The 19902-nt window shown below is 45.5% G+C and overlaps 1 protein-coding gene across 1 annotated transcript in view; it reads right to left on the minus strand.

Annotated features, from left to right (window-relative positions):
- Positions 1–19902, minus strand: part of PRKCE (protein kinase C epsilon) — a 736834-nt gene that overhangs the window by 325159 nt on the left and 391773 nt on the right. Inside the window, exon 3 of the mRNA XM_033935756.1 lies at positions 2711–2870. Coding sequence (XP_033791647.1) covers positions 2711–2870 — 160 coding nt within the window. The remainder of the gene's footprint in view (positions 1–2710; positions 2871–19902) is intronic.

Below are 19902 nucleotides of genomic sequence, written 5' to 3' on the forward strand. Positions count from 1 at the left end.
TCTGTATAGGACGCCAGTGTATGATTCTCAGCTGCTTCTTAGGCGGCTGCAGAAACCGGCATCCTATACAAAATTTTCCCCCCCAAATGTTTTCATTGTATTTTGTTTGGAACGTCCAGTCATTTTGAAATGGTGGTATACATGGCAGTATTTATTGCCTTGGTTCAATGGCATCCTGTGGATAGAATATTAAACATACACACACACACAAGGGTTGGTATTAAGTTTTCCAGCCATCAGAAATGTCCAGTCAAAAAAAGGAAATTTTTTCCTTGATGCTTTCTTTTCAGGCTGCTACAGTCTGTAATAATTTACCGTCACCAATTAGATTGATTCGTCAATTTGGAACTTTTAGAAAGGCAGTGAAGACTTTTTTAAAAAATTCGATACATTTTCATTAACTTTGAATTCAATGTTATGTTATTATATAGTCTCATGCTTGTTGGGGGAATATGTTTTCTTAGAAATTCTGTAATCTCCCTGTTCTTTGTCCAGGGGCTATATTTGTTAGGGGATATATTTGTTATCTGCACAGAGTCCAAATAAGGTAGCTGTGAAATATAAGAGCCAAGATAAGATAAGAAATTCCATGAGCCGTGCTCTGCATGCATTCTCTGTTTGTTTTAGTTTGCCCTTTTCATTTGAAATAAATTGACCTTTAGTCTTTCTGCTTTTAAAAAAAAAAAAAACTAACAGCCCAGCACTGCTAGGCCCACTACACATTTCCAGACAAGATTTTGCTTTCCAGGCCAACCAGGAACAATGATGCTGCTGGTGCAGTATTTAGAGCCCATGGGGGAGAAAAAGCCTTGATCATTTTTCAATAGCACCACCTACAGGCCAGACTCAAAATGGCAAGCTTGTAAGGGAATGATAACTGTGGTGATCACCAACTCATAAGGATGGATCAGGGTCCCGATGGTCAGCTTACAGAGGTGGATCACTGCCATGTCGCCAGCCTATGAGGATGGATCAATGCCTTGATAGCCAACTCATAGGGATGGATCACTGACATCATGACCGGCTCATAGGGATAGATCACTCCTGTGATTGCCCGCTCATAGGGACAGATTACTGCCATGATGGCCAGCTCAAAAGGATAGACAATTATTAATTGGGTAATGATTAATAAAGTTCATGGTGCTGGTTCCCAGCCGCTGTGCTGACTGAGCTGGAGCAGTTTACGAGTAGGAAGAATGTACAAGGGACGCAAACCAGCAACCAGTACTAGTCCTTCTGTGGCAGTCTCATTCACACAGGGGCCACTTCAAATTTCATTAGTTTACATTTTTAATTCTGCTCTACCTCACACAGAGCTGTAAGAGGGAGATCGGGTATTTCAATATCATTCTGATTTCTGGTACCACAATACCCTGTCACCAGCCCAAGATAAGAACTCTAAACCTGTTCAAATCCAGGCATCTTTCAAGTATTTAAACATTTGTATCATATATCCCCTGTCCCTCCTTCCTTCAGTCTTCAAGTCTCTTCTCATATCTGGCTGCTTCCTCTTCCTGCTCAACTGGAACTGGGCAACATGGGCTACACCCTAAATCCAAAACTAAAGGGGTATTTTCACCTAGTTTAATGTCCTTCACCAAACTCAGCCAGTTAGTGAGGCAAACATCCTGGCCTTCAGCTTCGTCCCCCCCAGAATCAGAATGACATGGATGCCAAGTCTGAGGCTGGCCACTAGGTGTCACCGTTGAACAAGGAAGACAACAAGATGTCCAGACAACTTTTCAAAACCCGGCACTTTGGGATTTGAAAAGAAATCGCGTCAGGAGGGGGCATCTGCGCACGTGCGGATGCAACGCAGTGATGTCATGTGCACATGCAAATGACATCATTGTGTCGCATCTGCACGTGCACGAATGCCTTCCTGCCCGAGGAACAGGCAGCGGGGACAGGGCTGGGGGTGGAGCTGAGGGCGGAGCTGAGGCATAACAGGGCATGGATGGGTGGAACTGGGTGGAGGTCCGGATTTTACTGACATAAAATCTGGTAACCCTACTCTCTCCACCTGCCCCCACTCCCCATTAGAACAGTATCCCTCGCCACGTTGTTTTCAATTATTCATTATTCCTCAGGTATGAAAAGAGACTTGAAGAAGAGGGTCAGGGGAGATCTGATACAGACAGAGATGACTTTAAGAAAGCGCTTCTTAAACAGTAACTAAGCACTCACATTTACATAAGCAATACACTTCTCCCTCGTTATTCGCGGGGGATACGGGCAGAGCCGGACCGCGAATGGCGAAAAACCGCGATTATCCGGCTCTGACCCATCCCCACCTCCCTGCCGCCTTCCCGGCCTTACCTGGTGGTCTAGAGGGCTTTCGGGGCAGGAGCGATCTTCTTACGCTCCTGCCCCGTGCAGATCGCCATGAGGAAATGGCTGCTGTGAGTTCCCGTAGTCTCTCGAGACTACGACGGGAACTCCCTACAGCCATTTCCTCATGGCGATCTGCACGGGGCAGGAGCATAGGAAGATCGCTCCTGCCCCGAAAGCCCTCTAGACCACCAGGTAAGGCCGGGAAGGCGGCAGGGAGGTAAAAAATATGGGTTTTTAAAATTTCCCCCTCCCCAGAAAAAAAATTGCGATTATGTGAAATCGCGAGTGCAGAAACCGCAAATGGGGAGGGGGAAGTGTATTTGAGTTAGAAATTACATAAGTTTTATAAGTTAAAGAAAAGTAGCTTGTACTTTACCATATAAAGTCTCGGCAATGTGAACAATATGTCGGTTGTCTAAGGTAGGTGGCCATGAATTTATGCCCATTAACTTGATGGACTCTGCGCCGTACAGCTCCTTGCCGCTTCCTTGGACGCATTCGCTCCCTGAAAACTCGTTCTTCATTTTCTTTGGGCGCTTTCAAATAAAAAAGAGAATAGGCGGTCAGCAGGAAAGAAACTCAAAATACACATTGCTTTGCAAGATGACACCAAGGGCTCCTTTTACGAAGCCGCATTAGCGGTTTTAAAGCGCGTAATAGCGCGCGCTAATTTGCCGGCCGCGCTAGCCGCTACCGCCTCCTCTTGAGCAGGCGGGTTTTTTGGTTAGCGCGGGGGTTAGCACGCACTAAAAATGTGCGTAAAAGGAGCCCCAAGAGTCATCCGACTCAACAAACAGGATTCTTCAGTTCTCTTCCATCCTATCTGTAAATTCATAAGAAACGGGAAACTGTGACTTTAGAGCAGTCTTAGAGGCACATCCTAGAGACACAACCTAGGTAGTAGGTTTTCAGGACTGACACAGAGACTATGCGTGAGGGATTCTATAACGGAGCACATGTAAGGTCTGATTCTACGGGCTCCTTTTACAAAGGTGCGCTAAGCGTTTTAGCGCGCGCTAACCATGCGCTAACCACTAATGCGTGCATGTTAGTCTATGGACACGTTAGCGCGCGCTAAAATGCATAGCGCACCTTAGTAAAACAGGGGGTGTATATAGCGCTAAGTAGGATTCTATAAAAATAATGCACAACTTATAACTCACGCTTAGCACTGGCTATGCGTCATAACTTTTAGGCGCAGTCATTTAGGCCAAGGAACATATAATCTAAATGACCGCGCCTAGGTGGTGCGCACATTGGCACATAAGCTAAAAACTTAAAGGAACGTCCATGATCCGCCCTTAACCACGCCTTCGTTTCATATTTGCACATTTAAATTGACACATAGCATTTTGGGTAGTGCGAATACCAAGCTGTGTGCGTAACTTTCAATTAATGCCAAGTAACATCAATTACGAGTTAATTGTCAATTGTCAGCGCCAAATAGGCTTGTTAAACTATTAAGTTGGGCGTGGAGATTTGTTACGCACGCTGACGGACGCGCAAAACTTTAAGCACCATTTACAGAAATGAAGGTGTAGTGCATTACACACTATTCTATAAAAGAGCGTGTAAGTGCACACAAGTGGGTGGAGTGTGGGCAAAACACGGGCTTGTCTACCGACATTTTCATGTAGCTTACACGATACTAGTTATAAGCAGACAACTTTGGGCTTCAACCTGCATTCTAGAATGGAATCTGTGCGTTCATGGAACTGCCGTTCAGTGTGCACCATCACGGCATTTAAGTCATGACACCCAGTTAGAGAATTGCTCCCCTTAGTGGGCTCTGTGAGTATTACAGATGAAGGGTTTTAAAAAAAAAATAAATTATTTTTTACTTTTTTTCCAATGTCTCAGTCATGGAAAACATCTGGACTTCTTTACTGCACTGGTTTATCATTAGTACCAGCTCTATAAACATAAACCTTCCAAGGACTCATGGTGAAGTTGTTTAGGCCTGATTCACTAACAGGGTATAATTCAAACAATGACCACCTGAATGAAACATTTATGTTTTAGGTGCCTAAAGTTCAACATAGTTTCGGCCAAAGAGTGGGCTGCATAAAATGCCAGGACTCGCCAGAATTGGAAATACAATCTTTATTCACAGTTGAGCATTGAAGTCGTTCATAAAAATGCCTAACTGGCACCTAGCACTGGATTACAGCAGCTCCACCCACTTTTTAGATTCTTAAATTTAGGTGTGTAGTCCTATTTCTCAAAGAAACAAAATTGAGCATCTACATAGTTTGAAAACTGCCATACAAGCTTTCCGTTCTCCTTGACGCAGAATAAAATTCTTCACACTAAGGGCTAGATTCACTAAGCCCACGAACCGGATACATGGGTGATCCGAAACCAGGCGACCAATTCTCAACGCGCCTGCATGCAAAGTAGGCCGATTGGAGGCACGCCCCCCCACCGACTACACGGACGGCTAGAGAGCGATCCTAACGCGGGCGTAGATCATCTTCTATGTGTGTAGATGGTCTGCGCATGTTTACAGAGCTGGAAACTTTTTTTTACTACTTTGCGAGCCCATGGTTTAAACCCGCATTAAACCCACGGGTTAAAACCATGGGCTCGCACTGTGGGGAAGGGCGAGAAGTAGAGTCGGGGCAGAGAGCAGGGCAGCAAGAGGAGAGTTGGGGCAGAGAGCAGGGTGGCGGTCAGGAAGTGTGCTAAAGGGGCAAAAAAATATTGATCACAGATATAAAAAGAAGATGCTATAGCTGCAACTGGAAAGACAAAACACATTTTTTTTTAAAGGCATATTTGTTGCTTGTGCTTTGAGGTTATGATGCACGGGAAACAGTGTTATTGGTCAGTATTAAAGAAACGTTTGCAGGGCGGCAGTGGGAAAGGACGCGATTGGCTGGTCCCCGGCAGTCGCTTCTTTGTTGATCGGCCAGCCCAGTCAGTGTTTCATATTTTGGTTAGTGAATCGCTGCCTTCCTACTTTGCATGCTGTTTCCCCTCATTTGCATGCGCGGATTGGATCGGATTGCAGGATGATTGGCTCAGAGGTTAGTGAATCGGGTCGGAGGAAAATCAAGTCGGTACACGATCGCAAACACAATCGGTGGGCTTAGTGAATCTAGCCTTTAATCAGGCCTTCAGTGTACATTAGAGAATGACACGGTGACAAAATTCATCACCTGTTCCCGTCCCCGCGGATAACCGCGGGAAATAATCCCATGTCATTTTCTAGTGTCCATTTCAACCTCGGTCCTTCTACACCAGCATTCTTCAAAGCAAAGCTTGCGGGTCAGTGGTTGTGGCCATTCATACGCTGATTCTTATGGGAGCCAAGGATAATGAAGCCATTGTGACATCACTGATGTGATTGGCTCTTAGGCACTGGTGGAATGAGGCATTATGACATCACAATATCTGCTCTGGATACCAGAGACTGTCATTCTGTAGTGTCTGTTTCAACCTCAGTCCTTCTACATCAGCATTCTTCAAAGCAAAGCTTACGGGTCAGTGGTTGTGGCCATTCATACTCTGATTCTTCCCTCTCTCTTTAAAGAATGACATGAAGATGGTTTTCCACGGTTATCCGCGGGGACGGGAACGGTGATGGATTTTGTCACCGTGTCATTCTCTAGTGTACATAGCGATTAAACCTGTAGGATGCAGCTACAGGAACTCAGGCAAAGGCATGGGGTGGACCACTGGGGCTACGGTTCTACCTAGGGTTACCAGATGTCTGAGAAAACCCAAACATGCCCTTTTTTTTTTTTTTAGAGGACTTTCCGGGCGCTTAGGTGGACTTTCCAAAACCCAGCAGTTGTCGGGTTTTGGAAAGCTCTGGCCGTGTGTGGAGGGTCTCCGAGCATGTGGGGACGATGTCGTTTACCAGCAATTACATCACTTTCTTTTCCAGAGATAAATAATAATAATTTTTAAAAAAGGTTTGATAATGATATATGAACGTTTCCTAAGAAAGAACCGAACATTTCATGGGGTGTCCTTATTTTTGTCACATGACTCTAGGTAAATTCTCCAGGCTGAAAACTTCCTTTCCTTTAGTACAGACACAGGTTCATTCTTAGCAACAGAATTTCAAAGGGAAGATTTTCTATTTAAATAATGCAGAAATATACACTAGTGCAGCGGTCTCAAACACGCGGCCCGCATGTGGTCCTCCAGGTTTTATTTGCGGCCTGCGGTTTGGAGGCGATAATTCTCTTCCTTTTGGAGCAGCAGCCCGGCCTGTTCGTTCAAAGCCGCGGGTTGGCGGCTCCTTGCGCTATCCACTCCTGCATCGGAAGCCTCTCTGATGTCACAACATCAGAGAGGCTTCAGACGCAGGCACGGATCTCGCAAGGAGCCGCCACCCGCAGCTTTGAACGAACAAGCCGGCCAGACACGCTGCTGCTCCAGTGGCGTACCAAGGGGGGGGAGGTCCACTGTTCTCCCTAGAGTGCGGCTCGTGGCTCGTCTAGAGCAGTGGTGCCGAACCTGCTTCCCTTCCCTTTTCACTGCTGCCATCGGGGATCAGGCCGGCACCATGTTCTTTGATCTCCCTGCTTCTCTTCCCTGCGGGGCCGACCAACTCTCGCGGCCTGACGTCAATAGAACGTTCTGGCTAGCCAATCGCTGTCTGGCTGCCCGGAACGTCCTTTCTGACGTTAGAATTGACGTCGGGCAGTGAGAGTTGGTCGGCCCCGTGCAGAAGAGAAGCAGGGAGATCTCGGCCTGTTCCCTATAGCGGCAGCGGCAGCAGCCTATTCCGCGGCGGCGGTGGCATGGGGGAGGGCAGGAAGGAAGGAAGAAAGAAGGTGGGGTGGGGACAGGGAGCCAGAAAGAAAAGCAAAAAATGGGGCATGGAGGAAGGAAGGAAGAAAGAAAGAAGGAGGGGGGGACGGGAAACCAGAAACAAAGCAAAAAATGGGGCACGGAATCAAAGAAAGACAGACATAGAGAAAGAAAGAAAAAGTTGGGGGAGGGAATGAGGTCTGGAGGAGAGGAAGCATACAGGAGGCTGAAAGAAGGGAAGAAGTATTGGATGCACAGTCAGAAGAATAAAGTGCAACCAGAGACTGATGAAATTACTAAACAAAGGTAGGAAAATGATTTTATTTTCAATTTAGTGATTGAAATGTGCCAGTTTTGAGAAAGAAAAGATATTGAACTTTAAATGTGAGTGCTGCAGAAAAAAATAGAGTACTTGGAAGGCCGCAGAAAAAATAGTTAATGTCTTATTAAAGAAATGACAATTTTGCATGAGGTAAAACTCTTTATAGTTTATATATCTTTCCTTTTAACTGTTAAAGGAAAGTTTTATAAACTATAAAGAGTTTAACCTCATGCAAAATTGTCATTTCTTTAATAAGACATTAACTATTTTTTCTGCGGCCCTCCAAGTACCTACAAATCCAAAATGTGGCCCCGCAAAGGGTTTGAGTTTGAGACCACTGCACTAGTGCATGCACTTTCTGAGGCAGTGTTTCCACTCCCACACTATCATGCCTTTGCTGCCCGTTCTGTCCTTCAGTCTGCATCAGACCCTGCACATTCTCTTTCTCCCATTCTTCTTAAATTCCTACTCCCCATGCACAGCTCTCTCCAAAACCCCACCCAGGCTCAGACTCCACCTCCTCTCCAGCTCTTGCAGCTCAGCCCCGCCTTCCTGTGACTAGAAGCCTCTCCATTGGCCGGACACTATCACAGTCTCTTCCAGGAAAGAGGGAAGGATTAAAAAGCTACAGAGGGCTAAACTGTGGGGGGGAAAAAACTCCAGACACGTTAGCCATCATTCTGACTTTGAGCCCTGGCACTTTACAAATTTGTTGAATCAGAAAAAGATCCAGACAGTTGGCAATCCAAGGCTCCTGAATTCTCAGTGCATCTGACATCCCTCCCCCCCTCCACCTAAATCTTTTGGCCCGAGGCACCTGTCTAGTCAGCCTATGTCTTAATCTAGTTCTGGACAACTTGAAGGGTCATTAATGGCATGTGCTAATGCCCTTTACACGTGCTATTTACCACCAGCCCATTTTATGCAATGGGTCCTGTGGCAAATTACACACATTAATAGCTTTAACACATACGAACGTTTATTTAAGTTATCTCATCTGTGCTTTCACGTTGTGTCAACATTGCATTACCACCTGAGCGATCAAGACGCTGGAAAAAGTTTCCCAGTATAAAAATGAATATTTATAGGAAGCATTACAACTTCTCATGCTGTGCAATAGTGAGAGGAGATTTCACTGAGCTTAATCTGCCTCTGACTTTCTATATTGGAGTATTTTGATGTACAATCATTGCAGGGGTGGAGCTATTATAGGCTTCGGGTATACTACTGTGTGTTCTTGTCCACAATAGCAAAATAGAAGAACTTCTCATCCAAACATGTCAAGGTGTTAAGATAGTTTTTTTTTAGGTTATATAATTATTATCTCCTCTGTTTTAGATAGTCATACTCCACCTCTCCTCATAAGGCTTGGGTTACCAGATGTCTGGATTTACCCAGGCATGTCCTCTTTTTAGAGGGCATATCCGGGTGTCTGGACGGCTTTTCAAAACCCAGCACTTTATCTGGGTTTTGCAAAGCAGATTGCGTCGGGAGAGGCATCCGCGCAGGCACTGATGCTACGCGGTAACATCGTTTCGCATCCACGCATGCGCGGTTGCTCTCCCGACCGAGCCGGGCAGGCTGAGGGGGCGGGGCTAGGGACAAGGCTGGGGCGTGGCGCGGGTAGTAACAGGGCGTGGCTGGATGGAACTGGGCGGGCATGGGGGGTGGGTCTATGGGTACAGAGTTTACATATGTAAAAATCTAGAAGGCAGAAACAATCAGGGTTACCATATTTCTTCCTGCAATAAAGACGACATGCTGGGAAAAGCGTATCGCAAAACAGGTTGATTACGTGGAAAAGTGATGTAATTTGCTTGTGAAATATTTAATAAATAGTGTTTAAAAAAAAAAACCCACAACAGTAAAAGTGCGGGAAATTGTTGAAGATACCTCATAGTTTTGAATATTGGCCAGTAATGGCCCGATTCTATATTATGGTACCTAAAAATGAGGCACCCATTAGTGTGACGCTACGTGCGATCCTATAAAAAAGTTCGGCGCATTTGATAGAATCATGCTTAGTGCTGCATAACCCCCTCGTCTATTAAACTGCACTAGCAGTTTCTAGCGCAGAGAGCCGCGCTGAATGGCTCATTCAGCGCGGCTCACCGCGCTAAAAACTGCTAGCGCAGTTCAACAGAAGAGGGCCTAAGTTTTCTTAGGCATCACTAGGCATCATGACTTTTAGGCGTACTGTACTTATGCTAAGGCTTTCTTGGCCTAAATAACCTTGTCTAAGGGGTCCTTTTACTAAGGCGTGTTAGCTGTTTTAGCACGCCCTAAATGCTATCACGTCCATTATATTTACCGCGTGCTAAAACAGCTAACGCGCCTTAGTAAAAGGATCCCTAAGTTAGGGGCCTACTGGTGCCCAAGTCCAAAATGGACACCTACGTACAAAACACGCCCGTGACCATGCCTCAAAGTGGTAGGCGCCTATCAAGTTAGGCACCTCACATCCAATTAAGTGCAATTTAAGTTGATTTTGAGGTGCTGATTTGCCAATTATCGGCAATTAAGTCCATTAAATAATTTTTTTAAAAAAAATCTTTATTAATTTTTAATACTAACAAAAAGTGCAACATAATGTTCATAACAGTAATAATAATAAGCACTTAAATATAATCAGTATTAGCATAATAATATATACCCTCCACCCCACAATTACCTTAAAGAATCACCCTAAAAGATACATCCCTCCCAACCCATCCCCCTCCCCCCCCGATGTGTCTGAATTATACCAATAAAAGAAGGCTAAAAGAACATCTCCCCCCCTTTTTATAAAGCCGTGCTAGCGGCTCCCGCGCAGCAAAAGCCCCGAAGCCTTTTAAATCCCTATGGGCTTCGGGGCAGTTGCTACAGCGGCCCGAGCTATTGGGCTTTGTAAAAGAGGGGGTAAGTTAGGCACCTTTTATAGGTGCCTTTTATAGAATTTCAAAAGGCAAAGAAAAACTGTGGAGATGTTCCTGAAGCAGTTCTTTATTGACTCAATCAAAGGTTGCAGGAAGTACTTCCACAGGGCGAATTCCACATATGTATAAGATGGTACAGACCCAACATAGTCTGTGTTTCGACTCAAACCGCCTTCTTCAGGGGTCTGAGGAACTATTGTGGATTTGCCTTAGTTGATAAAATCAACGCTATCATGAACGACCCAGGAAACGATCCTCGGGCAGCCTTGATGGAATTTCCCCATACGCGTATCAATCCTTTTGAACGTTGACCTCTTAATGCTCACTGCAGTCTGGCTAACAAATTAATAAACAAGACAAGAACAGATTGAACACCTGACCCCAGCAGTGGTAAAGGAATGCTAGAAAAAAAAAAAGTAAAAGTGCCACTGTTAATCTCATTGGTGTAAGTAGGATATTGCATAAATAAAAATGTGAAAATACTGTGCAAACCTGGATTATTTTCCTTAGATAAAAAAATTCTTAGTGCAAACAGACAATATAAGAAGCCCAGTTCCAAGTTTCTTCTATATACCGACTACCAACAAGTATCTGGTCGGTTTAAATATTAAAATAAAGGTACAATTTTAAAAGAAAAGGGATCATTTACTAAATATAACATACGTGACTGACGAGACATAGACAGACTTGGTACGTGAGGTACTGGGGTTGGGGTTATGAAGCATACATCGAAGTAAAAATAAATTTTAAGAGGAAAGTAAGAAGGGGAGGGAAAGAAACAGGGAGGGGGAGTCGCTTCTTAAAAGCGTTTTTCTTTCGTCATTGATCTTGAGTTAAGTTCTGAAGGTGGCACTGCTTGCCCTTAGGCTCCAAGCAAAATGCTTTCTCTTCATTTTAATGCTCTCTCCTTTGGTCTAGCTTTGTAAGTGAGGTAACCATCCTCGGTCAGGGCTTCCGTTGGAAACCAGCCTGCCTCCACTCTGACCTACATAAGAATAGCCATACTGGGTCCGACCAATGGTCCATCAAGCCCAGTAGCCCGTTCTCACAGTGGCCAATCCAGATCCCTAGTACCAGGCCAAAACCCAAGGAGTAGTAATATTCCATGCTGACTTCCCCCATGTCTTTCTCAAAAACAGACTATGGACTTTTCCTCCAGGAACTTGTCCAAACCTTTCTTAAAACCAGCTACGCTATCCGCACTTACCAAATCCTCTGGCAACGCGTTCCAGAGCTTAACTAATCTCTGAGTGAAGAAAAATTTCCTCCTATTGGTTTTAAAAGTTTTTCCCTATAACTTTGAGTGTCCCCTAGTCTTTGTAATTTTTGATGGAGTGAAAAATCGATCCACTTGTACCCATTCTACTCCACTCAGGATTCTGTAGACTTCAATCCTATCTCCCCTCAGCCGTCTCTTTTCCAAGCTGAACTAGCGAACTGATCTGGGATAACTGTGTTATCCTTCTTCTGAGCAATGCCTAATGTTGTTTCCCCACCTTGCAGTAGTGCCGCCCGATTCAGGGAAAATTTTTTCGATTCGATTTGACTATTGATTTTTCGATTCGATTCAAATCACTTTTACCGCCCAATTGGGCATTTTTTTTATTTCTCAAACGGCCTAGTGGGTTTATTTTGTAGCCTCTTCACCCACCCCACCCCCTTTACATTCTCCAACCCCACACTGGTGCTGTGGTGTAAACAAAACAAAAAAGACTGTAAGCTTGAGCTAGGACCTAACACCAACTCTGGAAGGATACATATTTCAAATCTGACATATTGGAATCACAAAATAGAAAATACAATTATTTTTGTTACTTTTTGTTATCTGGTTATTTTATTATTCAAATCATATTGGTCTCAGGCTCTGGTTTCTGTTTGTCTTCTATTAACTCACTGTTTTCTTCTTTCTCCAGGTTCACCATTCATCTTCCATCTCTGTACCTTCCCTTCCACTGCCATATCCAACATTTCTTTTCCACTGTCTATCTTCTTTCTCTCTCTCTCTTCCTGCCTTGTGCCCTGGGTCAAACCTCTCTATTCCCCTCCATGCAGCATCTCTCCCTTCCTTCCCTCCATTATGTGAAACATTTATTTCTCTCTCCCTATGCACCATCTCTTCCTATGTCCAACATTTCTCTCTCTCTCTCTTCTCCATGTGTGTATCCGTCCCATCCACCATATGCATGATTTCTCCTTTTCACCCCTTTCTACCTCTTTGTTGCATCTCTCCCTTCATCTCTTCTTTTTTTTTTTTGTAATTGTTTATTTATAACAAAGAACCACTCTCCAACACAGCAGTACAGTATCAAAACAGTCCAACAATTCTTCCCTTTTCCTCTCATCCCCCTGTGCAGCAGCTTTCCATCCCTCCTCCCCCCCCCCTGTGCAGCATTTCCCGATCGACCATGAGACCGGACATACCTTCGGGCTTCCTAAAGCAGCAGTGGCGGTGGCCGGCTGGCAGAGGCAGCACTCTTAACAGGTTCCTTGCGGCCTGCCCCACCAGGGCTTCCCTCTGACACATCATCAGTGATGCGGCAGAGGGAAGGCCCCCCCGGAAGGGCAGGCCAGGAGCAGCCTGTTCACCACACTGCTTCTGCCCGCCAGCCGCTGCTTTATGAGATCTGGACTATGTCAGGAGATTCAGGACTCACTGAATCGGTGAGTCCAATTTTTTTTAGAAAACCAATCGATTCAAATCAATGAATCGGGCAGCACTACCTTGCAGTAGAGCTGGTTTTAGCTAAATAATTCTCTTTCTTTTTTTCCACACCTTCACCTGAAAACCCACATGCACATAGCAGCTGAGCAATTAGAAGAATTTTGATCTAGAAAAGAACTTTAATCTTTCAGTCTAACTAAGTATGAAACAATGCCCGCTAACAGCTGGTTTTGATCATTCAAACCTTGTTATCAAGCCATCAGTAGCTATTCAATGCTTTCAGCTCTTGTGGGCTTGACTGGCCGAACTTTATTCTCCTTCATGCAGTTTAAGCCACATGCATTCACTTTGTCCTGTAAAACTGAAAGGCTCAGTCAAATTGATTTCTTGCTTAAATTAAGTACTGGAGATTTAACGGCCCACGTTTCCATTTTAAAGTCAGATGTCTGACATAAACATATAGGTCTAATTTCTATAAATGGAGCCGCTAGTCAGGCACCGTTAGGGGCCCTAACAGCTCTGTTTTTAATCAGATTAATTGCCTTTAATTGACATGATAATGGATTGTGCCGTTTTAAAAGCAATTAAAATCTCATTAATAAAAAGAAGGTGCCCCTCGTAAACAGCGCTGGAATTTGCAACTACGAAGGCACCTACCGGCGCCTAAGGGTTAAATAGGCGTGGTTAGCGCCAGAAAGTACTCTTAGGCATCGTTAAGCGCCTCCGTAGTCGCGATTCTCATCACATAAAGGCGCCAGACATGTAGGCCTTGAAAAACCCTGGCCTAGATTTCCAGCACCATTGCTTGACTGACACACGATTGGCCAATGGCGGTGCCGTTTATAGAATCCGGGCCATACTGTCTCCCCCATGGGCACCAGAAGAGGGGTGGCCACAGGGGGCCGTGGCTCCTGCAAAAACTGGCATTTGGAGGTCAGAAGAGATGGCTCTCCCGCCTCCCCCCCGTTTCCTTCCTGTCTATCCTCATTTTAAATCTTCAGGCAGCGGCAACGAGTGAGCCTGCTGTTGCGTGCCCTGGAAGTCCTCATTCTGCAGCGCTCAGTTGCCGTAGAACAGGAGTGTCAAAGTCCCTCCTCGAGGGCCGCAATCCAGTCGGGTTTTCAGGATTTCCCCCATGAATATGCATGAGATCTATTTGCATGGACTGCTTTCATCGTATGCTAATAGATCTCGTGCATATTCATGGAGGAAATCCTGAAAACCCGACTGGATTGCGGCCCTCGAGGAGGGACTTTGGACACCCCTGCCATTGAATGAAGACTTCCGGGTTAGGCCGACTGCAGCAGGCTCACTCATGGCCGCCGACGGCAGCCTCAAAAATTTTAAATGAAAGCGGCCAGGGAGGAGGTAGGTGGGGGAGCCGGGAGCCAAAAGAGAGAGGGAAAGGGCAGAGCTTTTGCCCATCCACCCCCCAAACAAAAAGCATTCTGGTGCCTATGTGTCTCACACATTTCCAGTAACTCAAGGACCTTCATGCTCCAGAACAGTTTGTGAGACGTGAATTAACTCCCTTGAGGCAGACTCACTCAGAATGCACGGGAGTTAGGAAGTGGGAAACATTGCTTTTAATATCACATTTTAGTCACACAGCTCAATGATTTTTTTTTTTTAAGACAGAAGAAAGGTAAAGACACTAAGATTCACATTTTAGAAGTTTTATTTGTGTTATGGGCGTCCTGAATACTGGCTTTTAGACATCCAAATTCAGATTTTTAGAATGCCAGGATATGAACTTCTAACACTGCTGGACATCCATATGGCAAGGGTGATTCTTTGTCTGAGCATGTTTTGGGTGGTACTAGGAAGCGTCCAAAATGTAAATGTCCAACTCCGATTTCAGAAGGGGAAGGGACGTCTATGACGAAAAAGATGGACGTGGTGCTAGAAAAGGTTAAAAGAAGAGTGACCAAGATGGTAAAGGGGATGGAACTCCTCTCGTATGAGGAAAGATTAGAATGGTTAGGGCTCTTCAGCTTGGAAAAGAGACGGCTGAGGGGAGATAGGATTGAAGTATACAAAATCCTGAGTGAAGTAGAACGGGTGCAACTGGATCGATTTTTTTACTCCGTCAAAAATGACAAAGACTAGGGGACACTCAATGAAGTTACCGGGAAATACTTTTAAAAGCAATAGGAGAAAATATTTTTTCACTCAAAGAATAGTTAAGCTCTGGAACGCGTTGCCAGAGGATGTGGTAAAAGTGGATAGCGTAGCTGGTTTTAAGAAATGTTTGGACAAGTTCCTGGAGGAAAAGTCCATAGTCTGTTATTGAGAAAGACATGGGGGGAACCACTGCTTGCCCTGTATCGGTAGCATGGAATATTGCTACCCCTTGGGTTTTTGCCAGGTATTAGTGACCTGGATTGGCCACCGTGAGAACGGGTTACTGGGTTTGATGGACCATTGGTCTAACCCAGTAAGGCTATTCTTATGTTCTTGTCGTAAACCGTCTAGAACTGAAAGGTATTGGCGGGCTAGAAGACATCAATGTAATGTAATGTAATGTAATAACCTGGAACTTGGCACTCCTAGGTTATAGAAAGGTTCTCTGACTGAATGGCTGACCACTGGAGGAATTAAGGCAAAGCACCTACTTAATCCCCCAGTGGCTGCTGTAACCCTCCCTCTTCTTAATGTGAAACTACAAAGGGATGGGGGGGGGGTCTTTTTGACAGCTTCAAAAATTATGGATGTTCATGGTGCTAAAATCTTTTTTAAGATAACTTCTTAAATCTCCAAGCAGAGTAAAGGGGAAGTTTAATGGTTAGAGCAAGAGACTGGGAGACAGGGGACTTCAGTTCTTTCTGCGTTTGTTTGTTTTTTAACTGTGAGCCTTTCAGGAGCAGAAAAATGTCTCCTGGATCTGAATATACTGTATAAGAAACCTGCAGGCTAGCGAAGTAGTGTCCATTCAGATACAACAGGTATTTTTTCTCTACTTGGGCTTGAGGAGTCATTATCTTGAAAGCAAAGATCTGATTCTGGCTGCAGTTACCATTTATATTCGAATATAAACCAAAAAAAAGGGACCAAAAATGAGGGTCTTGGTTTATATTCGAGCCTCTCATCTCTCCATGCCACCCAATGACTGGTATGACATGCCACCCATTCTCCTGCAGTAGTGCTCATCGCCATTGCCTCCAACCTCCTCGCAGCAACCATTTATTTACGAACCTTACTCCCCCCCCCCCGATGCCAGAATCACAACAGCCATTTCCCGCCTCCAACCTCCTTACAATGACCAACATTTCTTTCCGAGCCCCCCCTCCCCCCAGGGTTACAAGATTTTCCATCTGGAAAATCCGGAGCCCTAGACCCGCCCAATCCCACCCATCCCTGCCACATCATGCCCCGGTTATGCCCCATCATGCCCCTGATCCCGCTCCAGCCCTGCCTCCAATCCCTCCCCCCCCCAGCTGCCTGTTCTCGTCAGACAGCACATCTGCTCATGCATGGATGAGATGCAATGATATCAAGCGCACGCAACATCATTGTGTCATATTCACGCATGCGCGGATGCCATCCTGTACGAAAAAAACCTTTTCAAAACCTGGACAAAGTGCCAAGTTTTAAAAAGCCATCCGGACCCCCAGACGTGTTCTCAAAAGGGGGGAAATCCGGAAGTCTGGTAACTCCCCCCCTCCCCCAACACCACTGACCCAGCAACCAACACCCCCCTTCCCCATGATCATCAACTCTTCGTTTACCGGCATTTACTTCTCCGGCATACGCTGATAAAGATATACGCTGACTGCATCAGAGTGGGGCCTTGTGCATCTGCACATGCTCAAAGGCTTGCCAGCGGACTCAGTAATTCGCGGTATTTTCCGACCGCCTTTTCCTGGTACTAAAGTCATGGCTGCACCAATCGGGAGCTGCTTTGATACGCAAGATGGCGTGTCAAAGCAGCTCCTGATTGGTGTAACCATGACTTTAGTACCAGGAAGAGGCGGTCGGAAAATACTACAAATTACTGCGTCCGCGATTTGCGAACCGTGAAATCACAAGGGTTTACTGTATTTTTAATGTTCTCTTATAGACAAAAGTCTCACTAGAATTAGTATTATTTTTTAATTACTTGTTTAGGCATACCATCAAGAAAACAGCTTGATTACAGAAAAGAACAAAGCAGAAATTGCAAATAAAGGCTCTTTTACCAAACTGTAGTACCATGTGACCTTAATGCGGTTTTAAGTGGGTTATTGCCATGCGCTAAGGATATCTGCATGCACTACCTCCATTGCATGCAAATCTACCCCATTTACTGAATATTCATTGTGAATATTGTGACAGGGACGCTCCTGTCCCAGCTAAAAGGACTACTAAATCCAGCAAGCACACAGCCCTGGTCCCTGGAAAACCTGGCATGGAGCCTGGACAGCCGGCTCAGCCAGGAAGGGAAGAGAAAAGGCAGGTCATAGTACAGCCCAAGAGCCAGAGGGGGATGACACTGAAAACCAATTATTCCCCCTATCAATCCTTTCCTCTAGACCAGAAACTGAAAGCCAACCCAGGAGGGGGTGGAGTCAGACCCTGGGGTGTGTCAAACAAATTGCCTCAAGTAAGAAGCAAGCAGGTCAATGAGGGAAGCTCAGGTGGCTCTAATCAGGAGAGCCCAGGCACACACCATGAGTGCAGCTTCCAGGGAGGTCCTATTCCCCAGCCTAGAAATTACCGAGAGGCCAGCCCAGTAGGAGGGAGAGTGTAATCTGGGGAGGTATTGTACTTTGCCTAACCAACCTTGGGAAGGGGTCCCAGGAGATTTGCCTCAGAGAGGAAACGTTATCAAAGAGCTGACGAGCAGGCAAGGAGGGGGATGGGAGGAACAGTCTAGGATATGGGATTGGAGAAACAGCCTGGAGTCCCTGACTAATGAATGGGAAATGAATAGTATCCCCAATGAGAAGGAATTGGAGGAGGACACGGATATAGGAGGGAATGAAATCTGAAAGGGCCTTCCTACCTTATGAGAAATCCAGTCCTGGGGGGGTTTAAAACCCTGAGCTAGAGTAAGGCTGTGAATGAGGCAGAAGCAGCTCTGCCTAATTAAGAGAAAGAGTTTCTTGGAAGTCCATTTGCCAGGCTTTCATGAAAACCAAAACATACCAGAAAGGTTATGAGTTTTTGTTCCTTTTGAACTGAAGCCATAAAGGAGAAACCAGTGTGCCAGCACAAGTAGTACCTGGCTGTAGGAACAGTGGCTGGGAAATGCCAGCAATTCCCCAGGAGGGAAATTAGGATCAGAAAACTAAGGACACATTTGAATTCTTGTTTTGAGTATGCCTTTTTCTTGTTTACCAGAACGGTTTGAGTTCTGTCCCTAAAGCCCAGGGCGGGTTGCCTGGACTTGAGCAAGTGTGACTGCATTGGTGAACCTGGAGAATTAATTACTTGTTTGAACCACTTTTTTCTTGTTTTCCTTTTTCCTGAAAGTACCAATAAACTTGAGTGCAGTTTTCCTGGAAATCCATTTTCCTGGTCTTCCTTTCAACCAGCCACATAAAAGGCGCTACAAAGAATCTACCTGTGGTCCGAGCCGGGCTTCCCATCTACTCGGGGACTGGCCCGGCCACAATATCCTAAAACCTGACCAGCCTGGGGAACTCAAGGACTAGAGTTCCTTGTCCTGGACTTACTCAGGGACCATATAAAGGTAGGGTTACATAAGAACATAGGAACATAAAAATAGCCTTATTGGGTCAGACCAATGGTCTCTGTAGCCCGTCCTCACAGTGGCCAATCCAGGTCACTACAGTAGTACCCGGCCAAAACCCAAGGAGTAGCAACATTCCATGCTACTGATCCACGGCTTCGCCCATGTGTTTCTCAACAGCAGACTATGGACTTTTCCTCCAGGAACTTGTCCAAATCTTTCTTAAAACCAGCTACGCTATCCGTTCTTACCACATCCTCTGGCAACGCGTTCCAGAGCTTAACTATTCTCTGAGTGAAAAAAAAAAAAATTTCCTCCTATTGGTTTTAAAAGTATTTCCCTGTAACTTCGAGTGTCCCCCCCCCCCCTAGTCTGTGTAATTTTTGACAGAGTGAAAAATCGATCCACTTGTACCTGTTCTACAGCACTCAGGATTTTGTAGACTTCAATCCTATCTCCCCTCAGCCATCTCTTTTCCAAGCTGAAGAGCCTTAACTTCTTTAGTGTTTCCTCATACAAGAAGAGTTCCATCCCCTTTATCATCTTGGTTACTCTTCTTTGAACCTTTACTAGCACCACTATTATCTTTCTTGAGATAAGGAGACCAGAATTGAACACAATTTAGAAATCCCAGATACTCCAGATGAGACTGCACCATGGAGCAATACAGAGGCATTATAACATTATTACCATATTTTCTAAGTCATAAAAGAGAATGCTTGACCCTGCCCATGTCCCACCCCTCCCGCTAGTCCACCCCCCCCCCCCAGCACAGCCTCTCTCTTTCTAGCCCCCCACTAGGGCCACCCCGAAGTCTCCCCTGTCCTTAGTACCTTCTCCAGCACTGCAATTTAAAAACTTTGGGCAGCAAGCAGTATTAGCCACGTGATCTTTCTGCCGTCGGCCTGCCCCGGAAGTCTTTACTCTGCAGCATTCCGTCTGCGCAGTAACAGGAAGTGCTGTAGAGTAAAGACTTCTGAGGCAGGCCAATGTTAGAAAGATCTCATCGCTAAAACAGCAAGCTGCCAGCTGCCGGATGTTTTTAAATGGCAGCGCCGGAGAAGGTTCTAGGGACAGGGGAGACTCTCGAGAGCTAGAACTGACTCCGGGGTGTCCAAAACACGGACAAATCCTCCTTGTCCAGGAAACCATCTGGACACCTGGAAAAAGAGGACATGTCCGGGTAATTCTGGAGATCTACTAACCCTACGTAAAGGCAGGCGCACAC

The sequence above is a fragment of the Geotrypetes seraphini genome, chromosome 3 (assembly GCF_902459505.1).
Source record: "Geotrypetes seraphini chromosome 3, aGeoSer1.1, whole genome shotgun sequence".
In the NCBI taxonomy this organism is placed as follows: domain Eukaryota; kingdom Metazoa; phylum Chordata; class Amphibia; order Gymnophiona; family Dermophiidae; genus Geotrypetes; species Geotrypetes seraphini.